The following is a 19,121-nucleotide window of genomic DNA, read 5'->3' on the forward strand; positions in this document are numbered from 1 at the left end:
ACAGATGGATTAAAATTTTGGCACTAGCATGTGCCAAAAAAATAATGACATAAGAAAGTAAAAATTCCCATATTTGATTACATGATAATTATTATAACCAGGCAAAGGGGTTATGTTTCTGCTATCAGTTTTTAAAGATTTTCACATGTCATCATATAATCCACACCATAACAGGAAATGAAATGATCATAAAGTAAGTAAAGAATTTATCAGATACTTTGTTCGGAATACAACAGAACTTTATAATTTAAATCAGAAGTATCATGTACATACTTTGTGGGGGGCAATTTACACTATTATTTCTATTCTTTTTCCTTTAATTCTTACCCAAATATTCCTTCTGCTTTATATCTACTCTTAAGTGCATCATTCATACCCAATCCTTCATGACTTCTAATGTTAAACTCCTAATTTCTTCAATGAGATCCAGTTCTTTTGATCAAGGGTTCTTAGTTAAGAGCACAAACTAAAGCAATCAATGTGAAAATTGGCTCTTTCACTCATGTGTAGTCACTAGCAGGTCTCACACCTCAGGCAAATAGACAGCTATCTCACCTCACAGAAACACTGGGGTATAAATGTAGTTTACTTAAAGCCCTGACCGTCCAAATCCTAGGCTCAATGACTGTAAATCTCCTTCTCATCAGGTTTTGCTAATAACTGTCAAATTATATTTACTTTTTTAGATTAAAAATTGAAAGTCATTGAACTGGTATTAAGATACCTAAGTCAGTAAGTATCCTTCCTGATCCTCTTTCCTATTAACATCTCAAAAAACATTACTGGGCAATTTCTCTATTCCTTCTAAGCAACAGCTTGTCTTTGGGAGCTTAAATGCCTATACATTTTCAAGGAAGCCTTTTAAGTGGTAAAAAGCGATCTCTCCTCATCCATCATGTATACTGTGTATATTCTTCTTGTAGTACATCTGTGTTAGCCTTTCATTGTTACATGTCTTACCTTTCTACACTGTGATTTCCTTGAGGAGAGGCAACATGTGCTATATGTATCTCTGTATCCAGAAAAGCCTACCACAGTACCTCATACACTGGGTACGTTACTTAATATCTTTGAGCCTATTTCTTCATTTGTCTTATAATGGAATTCAATTAAATAATCTCTAAAATCCTTTCCTACCCTAATTCCATCAGGAGTTTGGAGTAAATGTTCTTTATGATTACTCCGGACTCTAAGATTCTATGATTAAAAAACATTTCAGTGTCATTGTATGTTCTGGTGTTTGCCTCTCCCATTAAACTATCAAAATGTGCTTTGTAGTCCATCATATCTCCACACTGCCTACCATTGTGCTTGGCACATTCAGTAAGTTTTCACTGAATGAAAACATACATACATACACACACATACATACACATACACACACACACATACACATAAGGAAACAAAGAAAAATGTACCCTTTGGTAAATGCAATGAGAAGTATATCAATTTAAAATGGGGCTAATATGTATTTCACAGAATTGTTACAAGGATTAGATTAAACTAAATGCATGCAAAATACCTAGTACAGAGTCTGGCCTGTATTCAGTAGTCAATCAACGTGATAATTATTACTTTTCAATCTTCATTATCTCATTCAGTCCATGGACTGTAAATTAATATTCTGAAATTATATGTCAACTTCCTTAAATAGAATCAAATACTTCCTTATTTATCTTCAAATATATTCTAATTTATTCATATAACATCCTTTTTAGGTTGACATGCTCATAACATTTGTTGATAAACATTCCCTTTAAATGGGTGGAAGAACTCAGAAAATGGTCAATCACTGAACACTTTTGCCAAGTGACACAAACTTCTGAACTCTCCATATTTTCCAGTAGTCATCTATTATAGAAGAAATCAATGTCCTATATGTGTAGTGCTATTTGCATTGTTTTAATTATTTAAAGTTATTATCTTTGGTTTTTTCAGTATCCTCAATTAAGAATCATGTAAGCTTACAAATTGCAATGGTTTTTTAATCTTAAGAAAGCAAAAAAACCACAGGGGGAAGACTCCCAAGCGTCACTATTTCTGCATAAATTAGCTCTTTAAAAAGATATATGACTTGAATATAAATATAGTAAAAAGGCAGATGTTGAAATATTCACTCCAACTTAGTAATAAATGAATTATAAAGCTATGCCTCATTGAGCCCTTACCATTATTTTTACCACAAAGAAATTTGTAGCTTTTATACATTTGCTTCTTTGTAATAAATTAGAAAAGGTTTTATAAAGTACCAATAGAGATCATGAAAAATACATTTCTCTATTTTTTTTCAAATTTTTTAAAAAGTTAAAATTTAAAATTTTAATATTTTAAAAGTTATAATCCTAGCATTATAACATCAGCATCAGGAAATTTTATGTACAATCAGTGTACTTTGGTTAAGAAAATATCTGGTACCTGGGCTGCTCCTGTTATCATATTTGGAATGAAATCCTTATGGCCTGGAGCATCCATTAATATAATAATTTTGGTTTTGGTCTCAAACTTTGTCATACCAACATCCATTGTTACTCCCCTTAAAGAAAACATAAAATGGTTAGAATGCACCATAGAAATAATCAGTGTTATGGATTATTTAATAATATAGGTGAAATGACAGTCTAAATTCTTAAGTAATAATGGGAATTCTATTATATAGTCTATTATTTTGAATAATTAGGCTATCTGGAATTTCTGCTGTAACAGAATTACACTGGTATGGCTTTAAAACAAGGTTTGGATACAACAAGAGCTTAATCAAAATGATTGATGCTTCCCATTTCCTTTTTTTTTTTTTAGTAAGAAGCAGTACAGATTGTGAACAAAGAAAGATATATAGGAACATATCTGGAGTGGGAAACGATAAATACTGCAGATGAGAAAAGATAAAAATGAAGAATGACCACTATCAGGATGTACCTTTCCTCATTTTCTTACATTTATGCTTCACTAATTATAGAAATAAACTTATAAAACTTTCATTTGTAAGGCTGGTCAGTATGTTACACACTTAGCAAACAGGAAATATCAAAGGAGATGAACAATTTTTTAACGATTGAGAGACAGGGACAGTAGTGGTTTTACATCCCATGTCATCCTCTTGGAGTCCAACACAGCGCCTCTTCTTAGCCACAAAAACATAGATTCAGATATAAGAAAGCCCAGGAGGGTCTACAAAAGTAGCAAGTCTTTCTAGACTGCAGGAATTTAAAAAGGGAAATCACATGGGCAATAAACTAGGTAATTATTCATCCTGGTTTGCCCAGGATAGTCCATAGTAAGGAATGAGCACTCCCTTCTACTACCAAAGTGTCCCAACAATTATAATGGTAAATTATGTGTTCACCCTAGCAGTCAGGTAACTGTGGGTCTCCTTAGTCAAGTTACTCTAGTTTAATCCGAAACCATGGGCCATTTGAGTTTGCAAAAATGATACTTAATTCTCTTTAATAATCCCCAAATAAGTGCCTGAGAATAGTGATGAACCAAGACTGAGTCTGAGCTCCTCCCTGGACTGCTTTGACCATACTCTTTTGACCCAGCTCTGCTCTGCATTTGTAACTGAGAGGATATGAAAATGTCACTCAGGCTACTAATTTCTGTCCAACACATGAGCAGAACAGAGGATTTATAAATATTTAACATGGTAGGATAAGCAATTCACTGTATTTTTGAAATGCTACTAAGGAATATATAGTGGTGAATTAAAACTCCCATTATGTATATGGAAGCTTCTGCTACCTACAGAATAAAGGAATATTCTAAAAATTGTAGCATGCTGAGCAATAGAAAAGTACCAGCAGCAAAAATATGACAGCCAACTAGCAGATTTATTGTTAAAAAAACACTAGAATTATTAATTATTCTAGGAAAGAGATAGATTATTAGCTTACTTGCCTGCTCAACTTACACATGAAGTAAATTCAAACAAAGCCATTCTAACTTAATTATACTGTCCTCAATCTCTTTACCTACTTAATAGATGGTACAAAAAAACTAAAAAGCCATACATCAATAATCTGCTTAATAAGCTGATAGGTGGAAATTTAGTCTTCTAATACTGATATCATACAAAATTCTGTTTTCCAATATTCATTTTCCCAAAATGTGTAACTGTCCAACTATTTTTTCTTACTAGGTTGTAAAACAAGCTTGTGATACTATGAAGAATAAGAAAGACACCTACAAGAAAAAAACAAAACAAAACTCAAACCACTATGATATAAAATTCTATTTACCAGAAGAGCTAAGGAATATTGTGACCTGCTTTACTGAGAATTATCTTATATCAATACTCCAAGAAAATAAACATACTTTTAAAAAGTATGAAAATCCAAGTATGTCCTCTAATCATATTCAGAATGAAGACATCAGAGAACAGAGTAACTTCTTTGTTGATTCAGGATTTTCAGAGGGCTTCAGTCTTTATTATTTTGAGACAGTAGGTATATTTGCCATTTCACTTAATTATAAGTGTCCTCTTTCTTTCCTGACAAAGGTGCCATTGGCTTCCCCATCCCTACCAGTTCTAACATGAAATATCTAAAAAGACTTCAAAAGAAATACTTTGGCCAGAGGTATATGAATATCTATATTCTCCTAAAATCTCACCAAAGTTAGCATTGAACACAGTAACACATACAGAAGTAATCAAATGGATTAGATCTACCTGGTAGGAGACAGGTTTAATTACTTGTTTGTTGACTCTGTCTCATAAAAGCATAGTACAGAAAGTATAAAGATGAATTAAGGCTGGTAATTTGAATTTACCAGTCATTTTGATTCTAGACAGAAGACAGTTTACTACAAAAAGTTACCTTTCCTTTATAACCTGATATAATAATCTTATGTATATTAACATTATATATATTAATTTTAAATTAAGAGTCTTACTCATAATTTTCATTCAAAATCAAGACAATTTGACATGTACTCAGGGAAGTGACAACCGAAACTTCTCCCACAGAATAATTAGCTAAGGGTTTTTACTGCCTTTTTCTCTGCTTTTAAAAAATTTTTAATAAACATTTTTTAAACTATTTTCATAGAATTTGGAAGAGTAAAAAATGTATGTAGACTACAATGAAAACTACAATAAAAACATTTCCCTGATAATTGAAAACTTTTTTCTAAAAATAGTCTCTAAAATATTTCATGCTTTGTTTCATGCATATTCAACATATTTACATACTTATTTAAAAGACTATATACCATTTCAGAATGAAAAGTTTGAAATATAGTGACTACCTTTCCCTTTCTTCGCCAGTCTCATCCAAGACCCATGCATATGCAAACGAAGATTTGCCAGCCTTTTTAGACTCTTGTTCATACTTATGCATAGTTCTTTTGTTTACATTACCCAGAAGATAAAGCAAATGGCCCATCAGAGTACTTTTCCCAGCATCAACATGACCTAAGGAAAATTGATTGAGGATTAATACTAGATACATTTTCTAGATGTTGTTCACATTGAGGCATTGCAGGAATATGTAATTCAATAGTTCATGTCAGTGTTTAGAGTAATAAATACCAATTTTTATCAAATAACAGTTAAGATGTCTAAATGGAGGGAAAAAAGCATGTCTCTTTAAAGGGGGGAAATTTTCCTTTATTTCTGGAAATTAAGATTATCAATGAGACAGGCAATTTTCAAATGTTCACAAAATGAAAATGCCACAACCAAGTCTAATGACCTCTTTAGTGACTTGGCATTATTTCACCCAGAGTGATCTTGGAAACTTGACATTATGATGCAATGCCTCCTTGCTTCATGTCTATATACACCCACAGAGAAATGCAGAGTGGAACGAGTTTCCATGCTGCCACTAGAAAGTTACTGGGCTTAAGCAGTTGACTGACAATCCAGAGGAACAAAGGGCATTACCAATGACCACTAGGTTGAGGAGTTGCTTCCCTCCTTGCCGCTTTTCCAGCTCTGCTTTGATATCTATTTGTTGCCTCAGCTTGCTAGACTTTTTCACTGGTGTCGGTGTTGAACTCTGCTCTTCTGATGTTTGAATGGTGTGGGATGGAAGGGCTGATTTAGAAGCGGTCTCAAGTACATCAGAAGAAACAAGGCCGGTATCTTCACTAGAATGTCCTTTTTGAGGTGTGTGGAAAATATGACCATTTTCTTCAGCAGTTACTCTACAGAAAGCATAGATAGGAATAAAGTGCTTAAAACAATTCGACTGACATCCTATAATGTCAGAAGAGCAGAGAAGTTGTCTCTTCATATTCCTTACACTTGCAGACCAAAAAATGATCTTCACTAAGTGGCTAGAGTCTGTTAAGGTGGAAATGATAAGTAGCTAGACCCAAACCACACAAATACATACATGGAAGATCCCAAGAGAAAAACAGACGACCAAAAACTAAGATAAGAAGAAAATATCCCATAAAATAACTGAAATTCAATGTGTAAGCCCATAGCTTAGCTATATAATCCTATCAAAACAGATGGCATAAAGGAGATATTTTGTAAAAATTGGCATTGTGTTCCTGGAGATAAATCAGTACTAAAAAAATAGCTTTATCAGTTTTATCCCTAACTCATTCCTCCAACCAGACAGAGACTTACAATTTTTTTTGCTCAAACACTATCCTTAAGGGAGATATTGCTAAATGTGTACATTTTCTTATTACTTTTGGCAAAAGAGTTTTAATTCATTAATTCAACAGACACTTGATTCACTAAAAACTATATTAACATATACTAGCACTGATGTTGAGAAGAAAAGATAAAGAAATGAAAAAGTTATCAACTGATCCCAAAAGCTTACAATCTATTGAGGAACTCAGATATGTAAAGTAGAAGCAATACCATCTAGCTTAACTTATTTCCTCCTTGACAATGACATTGCCTCCAAAAGTAAACACTGATCTTATTTCTTCGATAGTTCTTGGACTATCCTCCATAGAAACTATAACAGTGCTATGCCATGGATAGCTATAAAGGATGTAATCTAATCAACCAGACTACGATTTGTCTTACCTTTCCTTCAACGACACAGAATTAGGACAAAGAACAGGTTAAATTGCAAGTTATTAAGAATGAAACCAATTATATGTGACTCAATGTGGATCTGGCAGAGAAGAATTACATACAGAAAGCAGTTTACAAAAATAAGGATTGCAGCTAATGGAAATGTATACAAACAGTAAATCTGTCAATATTTTCTTCTTGCCCACAATAACAAAAACAGATTCATTGTTCCCCCTCAGGGTGTTTTTACATGCTCAACACTGACCCTTCCTCCTATGCCTCAGGAAAAAATCACGTTCGTTATATTTGCAACTTCATTAAAAGCCTCATATTCATTCCCATTTTATTTTGGTTTTGCAAATCTCCACTAACCAATTTTGGTGTTCACTTTTTAAACACTGCTTAGACAGATTAGCTTCATCTCAAACTACAGGGAAAAAATATCAGTATGTGGAAAATGTTCCCATTCTTTTTTTTAAGAGTCCAACCAAGTTAAGTAAATCAAATTTAAACTATAATTTGCAAACATTTATTTGAATGACCACAGCTAGTTCTCTAAAACAAAAACATGATAACTCTGCATTTAGGGGAGTAAAAAAAAACCCTACAAATTACAATGAAAGTATTCAACCAGAATGACTAGTCACGTCACAGAATCTGGTTCTGATCAGACCTGAGAGAAATCACAATCTCTGGCTGCAAATCTTTCTGTTTTCAGTGACAGAGGCTTTTCTTCAAAGGAAAGCTCACGCTAACTCCAACATGGAAAACAGATAAAAGCAGAACAGCTATGGCTGACACAGTGGGTTGAGGCCTGCAACTCAGCTCATCCACCCATCTAGGCAGCGCTGCTCAGGATAGGAAGAGCGTCACAAAACATGGCCTGACTCGATTATTTCATTTACAATTCAGTAACATGAAAGGTTTGCTTTTCTTTCACTTTCATAATAACATTCCCTTCAAGTAAATTTTAGGCAAACTGCAAGTTAGTTCACTAAACTGTACAATGTTAGAGAAAAGGGTCAAAGTAATTAGAAAAGCATCGACAAAAGTCTGTACTTAGTAAAAACTCCTGCGTAATATGAAGTAAAAGCTAATGTTTTAAGATTTTGAAAAATCTCAAAGATGAGGTCTAAAAATGACCATTCTGGGTTCAGGATTATAATTACTGACTGGTACAAAAGAAAGTATAGGTTGGTTGAATATTTTTTCAGGTGCTTTCTGATATAATTTTGTAACCTTATCTACTATTTTAAAGTGACCGGTCTGTTTTTTTTAAAACCATCTTTCCAAGAGTGGGAATATTTCTACATGAATCTAGAGGCTTAATCTTTCTTTGAGAGTTATTTAAATGATACTGGAAAGCTAATAATTTAGATTGAAGAGGTTAAGCACAGAGTTATTTGTTCTCTATGCAAGGTTCTAACGATTTTTACTTACTGCACTTTCTAGAGAAATATTTACTATCTTTACTATTAGTGAAGAAAAAGTTTGCTGTTTCAGTTTCTTCTAAGAAATGCATTATCCTTTCTTTATAAGCTGCCACTGGGAATCACACTATGTAGAAATCTATGATGCTGAAATCTTGACTCAAAAGTGTTTATGTTTCTCTGTGCTTTCTTGAGACCAAATCAAAACAACAGCCTAAGTATTATCCCTACTATAAATGTCCCCCCAAAATCCTATAAAAGTATTTGAAGTAAATATAGCTTGGTCCTTGAGCAACTATATGCATTCTGAGTATCTCCATTTGTACTTGCAGACCTTTCACATTCTGATGACATCTCCCACAGGGCCACATCAAAATATTGGCTCACAGGCTGCTTTTTACCTTTATACTATTTCCAGGTTTATTTTTAAAATAAAATGTATTTCTCCAAGGACTCTGATCAATAATAAATATTTAAACAACTATTCTACGAAAGGAATATGATGATGAACATTAATGGTCCCTGTCCTCATGAAGCATATAGTCTTGTAAGATTTTGAAACGCTTGCATTATACTTGTAAAGCATAGAGGTGGGTTTCTAAGAATTATTTACTTATATTTACTATTTATTTTTTCTTGATCATTTATTACCCATTATTTTTATAAATATTCACATAGATAACTATGCATTTACTTCTAATATATAGATTAATATACATAGACAAGTCTAGAATCAAGCCTATTTTCTCATTCCCTTTTCTTTGTACTATGCTTATCTGCATGTTGCTTTCTAAACCTTCTGCATAAGATTATAAAATCCTTAGAACAAGGAATTGTGTATTCTATTTATTTTTTCCTCTCTCAATGAAAATAATTCCATAATAGGATTAAATGGCACTCAAGACATGAGAATAAAAAAGGTACTTACGATTCTTACAACCCAACCTTCATTCAGAGAGAAAAGACATACATTGAGCTTTTTGTTACTGAATCAGGATTCAGAGTTATTTTAACGGGCTAAAGTTACTCAAATTAAAAATTAACTTTTTCATTCATCCATTTAACTAACATATACTGAATGCCTACTATGTCCTAGATATGGACTTCTTTCCCTCACTAAATTTGAAATCTAATGAATAAAGTCTTGCTTCTATAAAATAAAACAAAAAAAATGAACTAGGTAATCATTAACATCCTTCCCAACCAAGACTCATGGATAGTTCTATTAATTTACATAAAAGAATGTTGTAAGGGAGAAAAAAATGGCTGCTGAGTTTGTATTACCTGAAATTGGGGAAAAAAAATCCTCTATCGTTTATATTTGATAATAGTGTTTCGTGTCTGATAGACAAAATATATATAATTTATAAATAATAGATTTAGGAAATGATTGAAAAACCTGAAAACTTTTAAAGAAGTTTAAAGTTAATGTCTTTAGGGGAACTAAGATCCCACGTGTTGCACGGTGCGGCCAAAAAAAAAAAAAAAAAAATTAAACTTAATGTCTTTAAACTGTGCTGTTATGTCTCAAGCAACCCACTTCCCTTGTCTATAAAAACTCCTGAGAGAATCCTAAAGACTGTGAAAAGAAAGAATAAATGAGTGCTACTAAAGTATGACTTATTATCATTTCTCACTAGATATTTGCAATTCTAGGTAAGTTTTATTTTATATTTTGTCTTTGTTATACTGATCCATTTTATTCAGTATGAAAATCTAAAAGAGTTTAAAGATAATAGTAAAAAAATTTTAATTAATGATTCCTTGATTCACCTACATTTAATTTCCAAACACTGCTTACTTGCACCATCTAGTGGCAAAGGATTCCCTACCTCACAGTGCTAGATTTCACAAAATCATAGGTTTTTAACGTTAAAGTAGCTATATTTAATTTGTATAAGGAAACTGACAGTGAGGTAGGTTAATATACATAGGTAAGTCTAGAATCAAGCTTAATTTCTCATCCCCTTTTCTTTGTACTATGCCATACTGAGGACCCATTATACTTCAATGATTATATTATGCAAAATTGAAATAGATTCTCTTTCCTACAGTCTAACAAGGAGACAATACTAATTTCAAAAAAGGGGGGAGGGGTTAAAAACCTTACCTAGGCACTTCAAATCCCATAGTTTGCTTCTTTCCAGATACAGTCATTTTAGCAACTTTTGGCACAATTTCAGATTCACTTCGAGATGACTGGGAATCTATTGATTTTCCTAATGAAAGAGTAAAATATAAAAGTCTAGTTAATTCAAATTGATTCCTAGAAACATTTATTACACATTAAATACATATTATGGTAATTTTCACAGAATCACATCTTTATACGTATTTTTTCTCTAAAAAATATTCAGCGAAATTTTAAAATGCTGAAAGAAATTCTTCTGTCACCCTATTCTGGGAAATCCCCCATTGTCAGGACTCTGCTGTGCTTAACCTCCACCAAATCTCTTCCTAATTTTGAACTGACTCTTAAGTTTCAGTATTAAGAGGTCACAAGGTGGTTTCTGCATTGAGCCTCATTCTGACATTATACCTAGACCCTATATCTCCCTCTCCTACCACACCCTTTCACAATACTAAAATTGTCCGGTCAGTTAGCAGATGGCTAAACTATTTTTAATCGTGATACCTACAAACTGATGAGCAAGTTGAGAGTCTGCTGAATTGTGCTAGATACTGCATATATTTTACTTGCTCGCAATACTAGACTTAGTAAGATATTTGATATCTCCATAGAATAGGGGGGAAGAAGTCAACATAGAAAAAGTAAATTAAGAACATGAAGGAGAATAAATTACGAGCTAGATCAAAGTAAGACTTTTATGCATTTGATCCTTTAAAAAATATATATGAAATTCTTCAGAATGTATCTTTATTATTTTCAGTAAGAGTACCATCAGGATTGGGTCCACATAAAACTATGGGAACTGCATTGCTACACTGGTAAATATATATACAGAACTTACTTTTAAAAATTAGAAAAGATAAGTTAATGTACATAATTCATTCAAAATGTTTGCTATTTGCTTACTATATGCCAAGCACTACGCTGGAAATATAGTGGTGAACAAAAGCAGACATAATCCTTGTACTGAGAGAGCTTACAGTCTAGTGGAGAAAACTGATCACAAAAAATAAAATTACGACTGTTATTAGTGTTATAATCTGTATACGGTACTATCAGATTTGGTGACAGGGCACATGAATTAGAGTGCTTCCATAGGAAAATGAGAGTTAAGTGAAGACACAAAAAATGAGCAAGAATAAACTACCCAGAAAGGAAGGGCATTCCAAACAGAGAGTAGCTGTATGAGGGCCCTGCTGCAGGAGGCAGCATGGCCTTCAGAGGGAGTAAAAGCAGAGGGGAGAGGGAACACAGTTAAATGGAGCTGAAGAGGGGGGCAATGGCCAGGCAATGCAGGACCTTTAAGCCATAGCAAAGATCCTAATGCTTTTTCTAGCACAACTGGAAGCCAACAAAATGATGTAAGAAAGTGGGGGGAAGGGAAAGAGAGGAGAAGATAAAACAAAGGGTCACACTCAAAGGAGAAGTCTGGGCTGGAGCATGTATTTATGATTCATCAGCACATAATTAGTTGCTGAAGGCACTGACATAAGTGAGATCACCAAGGGAGAGAATACTGAGTAAGAAAAGGAGTGGTCTCAGGACAAAGCCTTGGAAGAAATTCAACCTTTAATCACAGATAGAGGACAGCAAGAAAGAGGACAGTGAGCCTACAAAAAGGTGACAGAGGAGGGCCGGGGAGGATGGTGCCCAGGAAGCTAAGGGAAGTGGCATCACCAGAGTCTGAAGTTGCTGTTCAGTCAAGTGAGACGACTGAAAACATTCACTAGTGACACGATTCCTTTAGATAAAGGTCATTGGTAGAGTTAGCAAGAACCATCTGAGAGAAGTGAGGGAAGGCAAAGCCAGAATGGGTTAAAAAAAAGGTGAGAAAACAGGCAGCAAGTACATGTCCACTATCTCTTACACATAATTCCAAAATCCAAAAGCTCTGAAAAATTAAGGTTTTTTGTTTTAACTCATTTGGAAGCAAAACCTGACCTGGACTAAAGTGAAGCTTTTTGTAGCCCTTATTTATCCCATTTAAAGTGGAAAGCCGTACATTTCAGTGCAGAAATAACAATGTGATGATTAAAGGGTGCTGCCCCAAATTCCACTGGGGTTATCATACCACAGACGTTAATGCTTTTCTCAATCCAAAAAATCTGATTTCTGAGTCAAATCTGGTCCCAAGGGCTTTAGATAAGCAATTGTAGATATGGACCAATGACTCTCTCAAAAAAATCTGGTTGGAAAGGGAGGAATGTGGTAGAATGGTAGCAAAAGGGAAACATGGCATCATCTGATGGAGAACATAAAACTGAAAGGGCTGGCTGAAAATATCAGGAAGAAAAAAGATCATGTCAGATATTTTAGAATTTCTGAGAATGTAGAGAGGGATGGGACATAAAGCACAGGTAGAAGCTGAACTAAAATAGGAGAAAGGCACTTTTACTGTAATAGAAGCCAGATCTCAACATTCTCATACAATGTTGAGAAGCTAGAAGATGAAAACCCCTGACAGTTAGCTTCTATTCTCTCCGTAACATAGCAACAAGTTACCTAGTGAGACTGAGGGTGAATAAGAAAAGTAAAAAGACTGGTGAAGCAAATACAGTTTTCAATAATCTTTGCACAAAGAATGAGTTGAATACACACAAAAATAGGGGAATCGTTGGATAGTATTGAGGGCCCATTTAAGATCTGCAATAACGAATCTGCAGTGGAATCCATCTGCCTATCCATGTGGCTTTTTCCAGCAAGGTTCAGCCATTCAGGAACAGGCACAGAGAAGACACTGACTGCTTCATTCAGAGTGAAGTTTCTACCCAACAGGTACAAAAAAAGGGCAGAGTAACAAGGTGGTTGAAGGTACTGGCAACAAAAGGGGGGAAAGTTATTGAAATGATAAATAATGAGCTCTAAGCTGAATTAAACAAATAAAATGACAAAGGAAGAGTACTGGTGTACTGAAAGAATGTTGAGGGGTCCAAAGGTCAAGAAAAGGTAACGATGTAAGAAGTACAACTAGGTGGCTGTTGTCAGAATGGGACAAGCGGTTTCATGATTTCGGAAGAGGCGGAGTTACAGTGAATTGCTGACGAGAGGGGAAGGTCACTGGAAATGAGGGGGTCAAGGAACTGCAAGTCCAGGCCGCTGGACTTGTTTCTCCACATTGATGCACAACCTATGATCATGAAGAGCTTAGGGTGTAGAAGAACACTGTCAGCCAGCTTCCAAAGTCTTGATGAATAAGGAAAAGTAACCATGAGATTGTTCAAGAGATGAGAGCAGTGAAGAGTAATAAAAGGCTGGTTCGGGCAAAAGACAGAAACTTCAAAGGAGCAGAGATGGAAGGGGAGAAAAGTAAGGAGGGTGGGTGAAGGAATAATTGTTGGAAAAGGCAGAAAAGAAAATAAAGTTGACCTTCCAGACCCTCGGGTTTGAGAGGATATACATGAAGTAAGGCAAGGAAGTAGAAAAAAACACTAGGAAAACAGATTGAGAATTGTGGAGGGGTTTGATTTCCAGGATAAAAGCAGTTCCAAAGTTCTAGCAAAGGTAAAAAAGAGTGAGAGGTGAGTGAATGATAAGGAAGGAGGAAACTGAGAGCATGATGGTGATGGTGATGGTGATGGTGGTGGTGATGGTGATGGTGATGGAGAGGAGGGGGCAGGGCAGTGGTGTGTGTAGGTGGGGAGAACACCCTGACTGATAGAGGCATGGCAGACTTTGGCCTCTGTCAAAACAGGGAAAAAGAACCATAAAGCATAAAAACGTCTCAGTCCAGGCTATACAGGGCTAATCCCCACTTCCTATTAAGATTAATTTTAATACCTTCTATTTTGTGTGTAAAAAATCCCTTGACTCACTTATACATTTAGTACATTGAAATACTGTTAATGTTGACTTTTTTTAAAAAGTAGGTGGGTCTTTAAGCAAAGAAAAGTCACAATATGAACCTGTAATATTTCTGGGGATGCAGTAAATATATTATTTTTCATTTCTGGTGATCCTATCTAGAGGATATCAAACCTCAAACCTAAGATGTAGTATTTCAAAAATTTGGTTATGTAAATGAAAGTATTTTTTAGAGGAAAAAGTACTACAGATCTGAATATAACCCATTAAAGCAATGGTTCATAAACTTTTTTATTTAGGTCAGATACCCCTTTGAAATAGCTAATGAAAACAATGGGACACTCTTGGCAGAGAAATACAGCACACACAAAATTTTGCATGCTATTTCAAGGGGTTCAATAATTCCAATCCTAGAACCCTCCACTTGAGAGATAACCTTGATTCAGGCTATTTTGGAAATATGTTAATTCAATTTGATGTTCTCCATAGTCAATGAAAACATACATTTAGTAAATTTTCCATTAAGCTGTTATTAATGGCAATGTGACATACTTTGACTTATCCAACCGCATTACACAGTCCCCCTCGTAACTACCATCATGCTGATGACAGGCAAAATCTACTGACAGAGGTCAGAAATGAACTAATAACTAAAGTAATCAGTCGTGGATCAGTAAGAGATACATATATTCATCACATAAAAGTGTAAAATGTTTACTGTATTCCTTCATCTTCCCCAACCAAATAACAAATTCATTTTCTGTATAACAACCTCAAGAAATTGAGCACTGAAAGTCCCAAAATAATGGCAGCATATGGAATGAGTACTGGATGCAAATAAGGAGCTTGGATTCTGATTCCTGCTCTGCCACTAATTAACTGTTACCTACCTTACAGCTTAAACAGTTCATTTAATTTCACTAGCTTCCGTTTTCTCATCTACATAATGAAGTAAATTAAACGGTTTCTAGTTCTGTGGATGTATGTGTCTGTGACACCCAAACCATTAAGGTGTCCTTTAAATCAAATAGCCTACCAGGAGGTTAAAATGTGCCATTCCAAAGAAAAGTACCAATGTCCTCCCCCAAGTCATGTAAAACCCACCCACCAAATCATGGTCACCAGAAAGAAACATGTTCTGAAGATTCATATATTAGTGATTAATATATTAGTGATTAGTGTTCAGTCTCTAGTAGGATGAAGAATTGATCATCTTTTAGATTTTTCATTTGGATGAAAATAACAGCTACCCAGTTAATCAAGTCCAACCTGCTTGTTTTGTAGACAAAAAAAAACCAACAACAACAAAACCAAGGAACAAAGAAGTGACTTCACCTTAGCAGCAGGGCATGTACTTAATTAATCAGCTCACCTACCTGTCCACTTCTCCTTTCTCATACTCCATTTGTCTCTAAAGCAACGTTTCTTCTATCCCTAGTGGTTACCCCTTGCTGGACTACTTCTTCCAGAATTCTACTGTTTCCTTCCTGGGGTTAAGATCTAAGCAGCAAAATCTACTTGCCTCTGTCTCTTGAATATGAAGTTATCTAGGTCCCTTTCCTGAAGACATTTTTCAATTGTATATTCCTTTGTAAAGGATTCAAAGCCAAATTTCCCTAGCACCACACGATTGTCATAGACTTGCTGAATTTAATGAAACTTCCTGCTTACATATCCACAAGATTTACGCTCTTTCGACTAATTCCTTTGGTCTTTACAACACAATCAATATTAGACTAACTAGCTCTTTGAGGATAAGAAGTGCCTCATACACCTGTCCACATAGTACAAAGCACACAACACAGTGCTCTACTCACAACAAGCATTCAAGAAACAGAGTTTAATGATCAACCCCTAAGGGTTTAAGTTTTGAAACCATGAGTTGATCTCTATTGTTTTTGCAAGTTATCTTAGTTCTCTTCTTAAGGCAATAACCTCAATTTACTCTCTATCTACTTCCTGCACTTATAATCAGCCACCTTGGACTTCCCTGGTGGTGCAGTGGTTAAGAGTCCGCCTGCCAATGCAGGGGACACAGGTTCTATCTCTGGTCCAGGAAGATCCCACATGCCACGGAGCAACTAAACCTGTGCACCACAACTACTGAGCCTGTGCTCTAGAGCCCGCGAGCCACAACTTCTGAGCCCAGGTGCCTCAACTACTGAAGCCTGCGCCCCTAGAGCCCGTGCTCCACAACAAGAGAAGCCACTGCAATAAGAAGCCCACGCACCGCAACGAAGAGCAGCCCCCGCTCGCGGCAACTAGAGAAAGCCCGCGTGCAGCAACGAAGTCCCAACGCAGCCATAAATAAATAAGTGAATGAATGAATAAATAAATAAAATACCAGCCACCTCCTAGTGTTTAGAGCGCTGGGTTCTAGAAAGTCCATCTGGCACTTCCTATGGGCACCCTTGTATGCTTTTCCTGCCAGGAGGTTTTTATATGCTCTTTTTTACCTTCACAGCAACCACGCAGAATGGGTATAATTATTCCTACTTTACTTTAGAGAAACTAAAGTTCAAAACAGTTGATTTGCCAAAGATTATGCAGCCTTGGGCAGTGACAGAGCTAGATTAAAAAAAAAGGTATGAATCACATTTTTTTCTTTGATGTGGACCATTTTTTTAAAAAATCTTATTGAATTTGTTACAATATTGCTTCTGTTTTATGTTTTGTTTTTTTGGCCCCGAGGCATGTGGGATCTTAGCTCCCTGACCAGGGATCGAACCCGCACCCCCTACATTGGAAGGTGAAGTCTTAACCACTGGACTGCCTGGGAAGTCCATCAAAGAGTTTATACACTATTCTGAGACAATTATAAACACTGTGGAGATTAAGTTGTAGAAAGAATAAGCAAGAGTATTCTATGTATGTACCTGAGTAATTAGGAACAACTTAACAAATGAAATGAGCTTTGATCTGACCCTGAAAAATAAACAAAAAGGAGGAGAAAATAACATGGAAAAGTCATTTGTAAGGGTTAATGGGGCAAATATTCTGAAAAAGACTGGGCAGTGATCAATAAATTTTTAAAGACTATATAACTGAAGCTTTGAAGGAAAGAACTCTTTAAACGAAAAAGATCTTTTATAGATTTATTTTCAAGGACTATTTTCTCATTAAATAAGTAGAAAGTAAAACAATATTAAATATTCTAAATTAGGGAAGATAATAACTGAGACTATTTAGAAATGGGAAAGGCTAAATTAAGAAGAGGTAAGAGAAAAAACCATAGAAATTTATATGTAATAATGATTTCTTCATAAAAGATGCTGCCACGTCTCATCAGTCTATAATTCCCTAACTTCTCCGTAGCCATTAATGAGGCATCCCCCACTCTTCAGTCCTAGGGTGCTTTAAACTCTACAGATATCTTCCACCCTGCAGTAATCAGTTCTAATCAGCATGGCTGGAAATCTAAGGCTCTGCCACCAAAACATTCACGACCTTGAGCCTTGACCTAGTCATCAAATACTCCAGAGACTGAGTTTATCCCATGTGCAAAATAAGGGTATCACCAACAATACCATCTACCTGACAAAGATTTTGTAATAAATATTATACTTGTAAAAGAACACCAACTATTTTAAAATATTCTCAACAACAACAAAAAAGACCTTATTCTATGCAATTATCTCATCATTGTTCATAGAATATCCTTGCCAGAAAACTCATAAATCAAAAATAATTACTGAAGTTTGTGGTCAATACATATTTACTGTAAGTATCTTTAGTTTGACTGGATGTTGTTGCACCCATTAACCGCCTTTATTTTTTAAATGATTTTAGGCATTTATAGGATCAAAAAGTGCTAGAATAAACATGCACCTAGTCACAGATAAGCAGTAACACAAAAAGTATACCTCACCTTGGCTTGAACCCAGTGGTTTTTTTAATTCGCTTAAGTGTCATACAAGTTAAGTTTCAAGAGTACATACAAAAAAAAGAGAAGAACATGCTAAGCTGATGTTCATCTGGAAAAGTAAATGTGAGAGAATGACCAATAAAATTTTTAAGTTAAGGATAATGATAGGGGACTAGAACTACCACGATATCAAATATCATAAAGCTGAAGTAAGTTAAAATGTGGTAATGGCACAAAAATAGCTTGATGAATTAGAATAGAGCATCTGTAAATGAACCAATTAATAGTAATATATTTATGTTTGCTATACATAAAAATAAGAACTGAATGTTCTTATAGGAATATATAGGTTACACAGTTTTAAGTAGGAATTCAACATATGCAAAGAGATGTTTCAAATCAGTGGGAAGAGAATGGGTTATATTCAATATTGTATTGGGAATACTGGCTATCCATTTGAGAAAAAGACTCTATCATACGTTTATGGTGTTTCATACATAAATTCCTTGTTGATTAAAGATATGAAGAATAATATAAAAATATATTTAATTTTCAAATAAGACTGACAAATTTTACATAAAATTTTTTAAAATTTTCCCTGATTAAAGATACCACAAGCAAACATAAAAGTATGTGAGGAAATACATACAAGGGGTTAATATATGTGTGTGTGTGTGTGTGTGTGTGTGTGTGTGTGTGTGTATATAAAGAGCTCCTACAAACCAATAAATAGACCAGTTCAAAATACACAAGTCAAAGAAAGGTGTGGCAGAGGAAACGGGGGTGGGGGGGTGGGGACAGATAAGCAGGAGGAGCGAGGGGAGGACTGAAAAGAGGAGATGGTGGAAGAGGGGGGACAAACGGAAAAACAGCACAGAGGAATAAGTAAAAGGATTTCTACTTTTTTAAATT

The 19,121-nt window shown here is 35.0% G+C and overlaps 1 protein-coding gene across 4 annotated transcripts in view; it reads right to left on the bottom strand.

Annotated features, from left to right (window-relative positions):
• HBS1L (HBS1 like translational GTPase) overlaps positions 1-19,121 on the bottom strand; it is an 81,822-nt gene that overhangs the window by 19,370 nt on the left and 43,331 nt on the right. For all 4 annotated transcript variants that reach the window (XM_029223870.1, XM_029223874.1, XM_029223871.1 and 1 more), the window contains 4 exons: positions 10,523-10,631; positions 5,882-6,144; positions 5,245-5,410; positions 2,416-2,533 (listed from right to left, as the gene is read on the bottom strand). In XM_029223870.1, the coding sequence (XP_029079703.1) occupies positions 2,416-2,533; positions 5,245-5,410; positions 5,882-6,144; positions 10,523-10,631 (656 nt within the window). The remainder of the gene's footprint in view (positions 1-2,415; positions 2,534-5,244; positions 5,411-5,881; positions 6,145-10,522; positions 10,632-19,121) is intronic.

Source organism: Monodon monoceros, unplaced genomic scaffold (genome assembly GCF_005190385.1).
Source record: "Monodon monoceros isolate NGI ecotype Baffin Bay Population unplaced genomic scaffold, NGI_Narwhal_1 Super_Scaffold_15, whole genome shotgun sequence".
NCBI lineage: Eukaryota > Metazoa > Chordata > Mammalia > Artiodactyla > Monodontidae > Monodon > Monodon monoceros.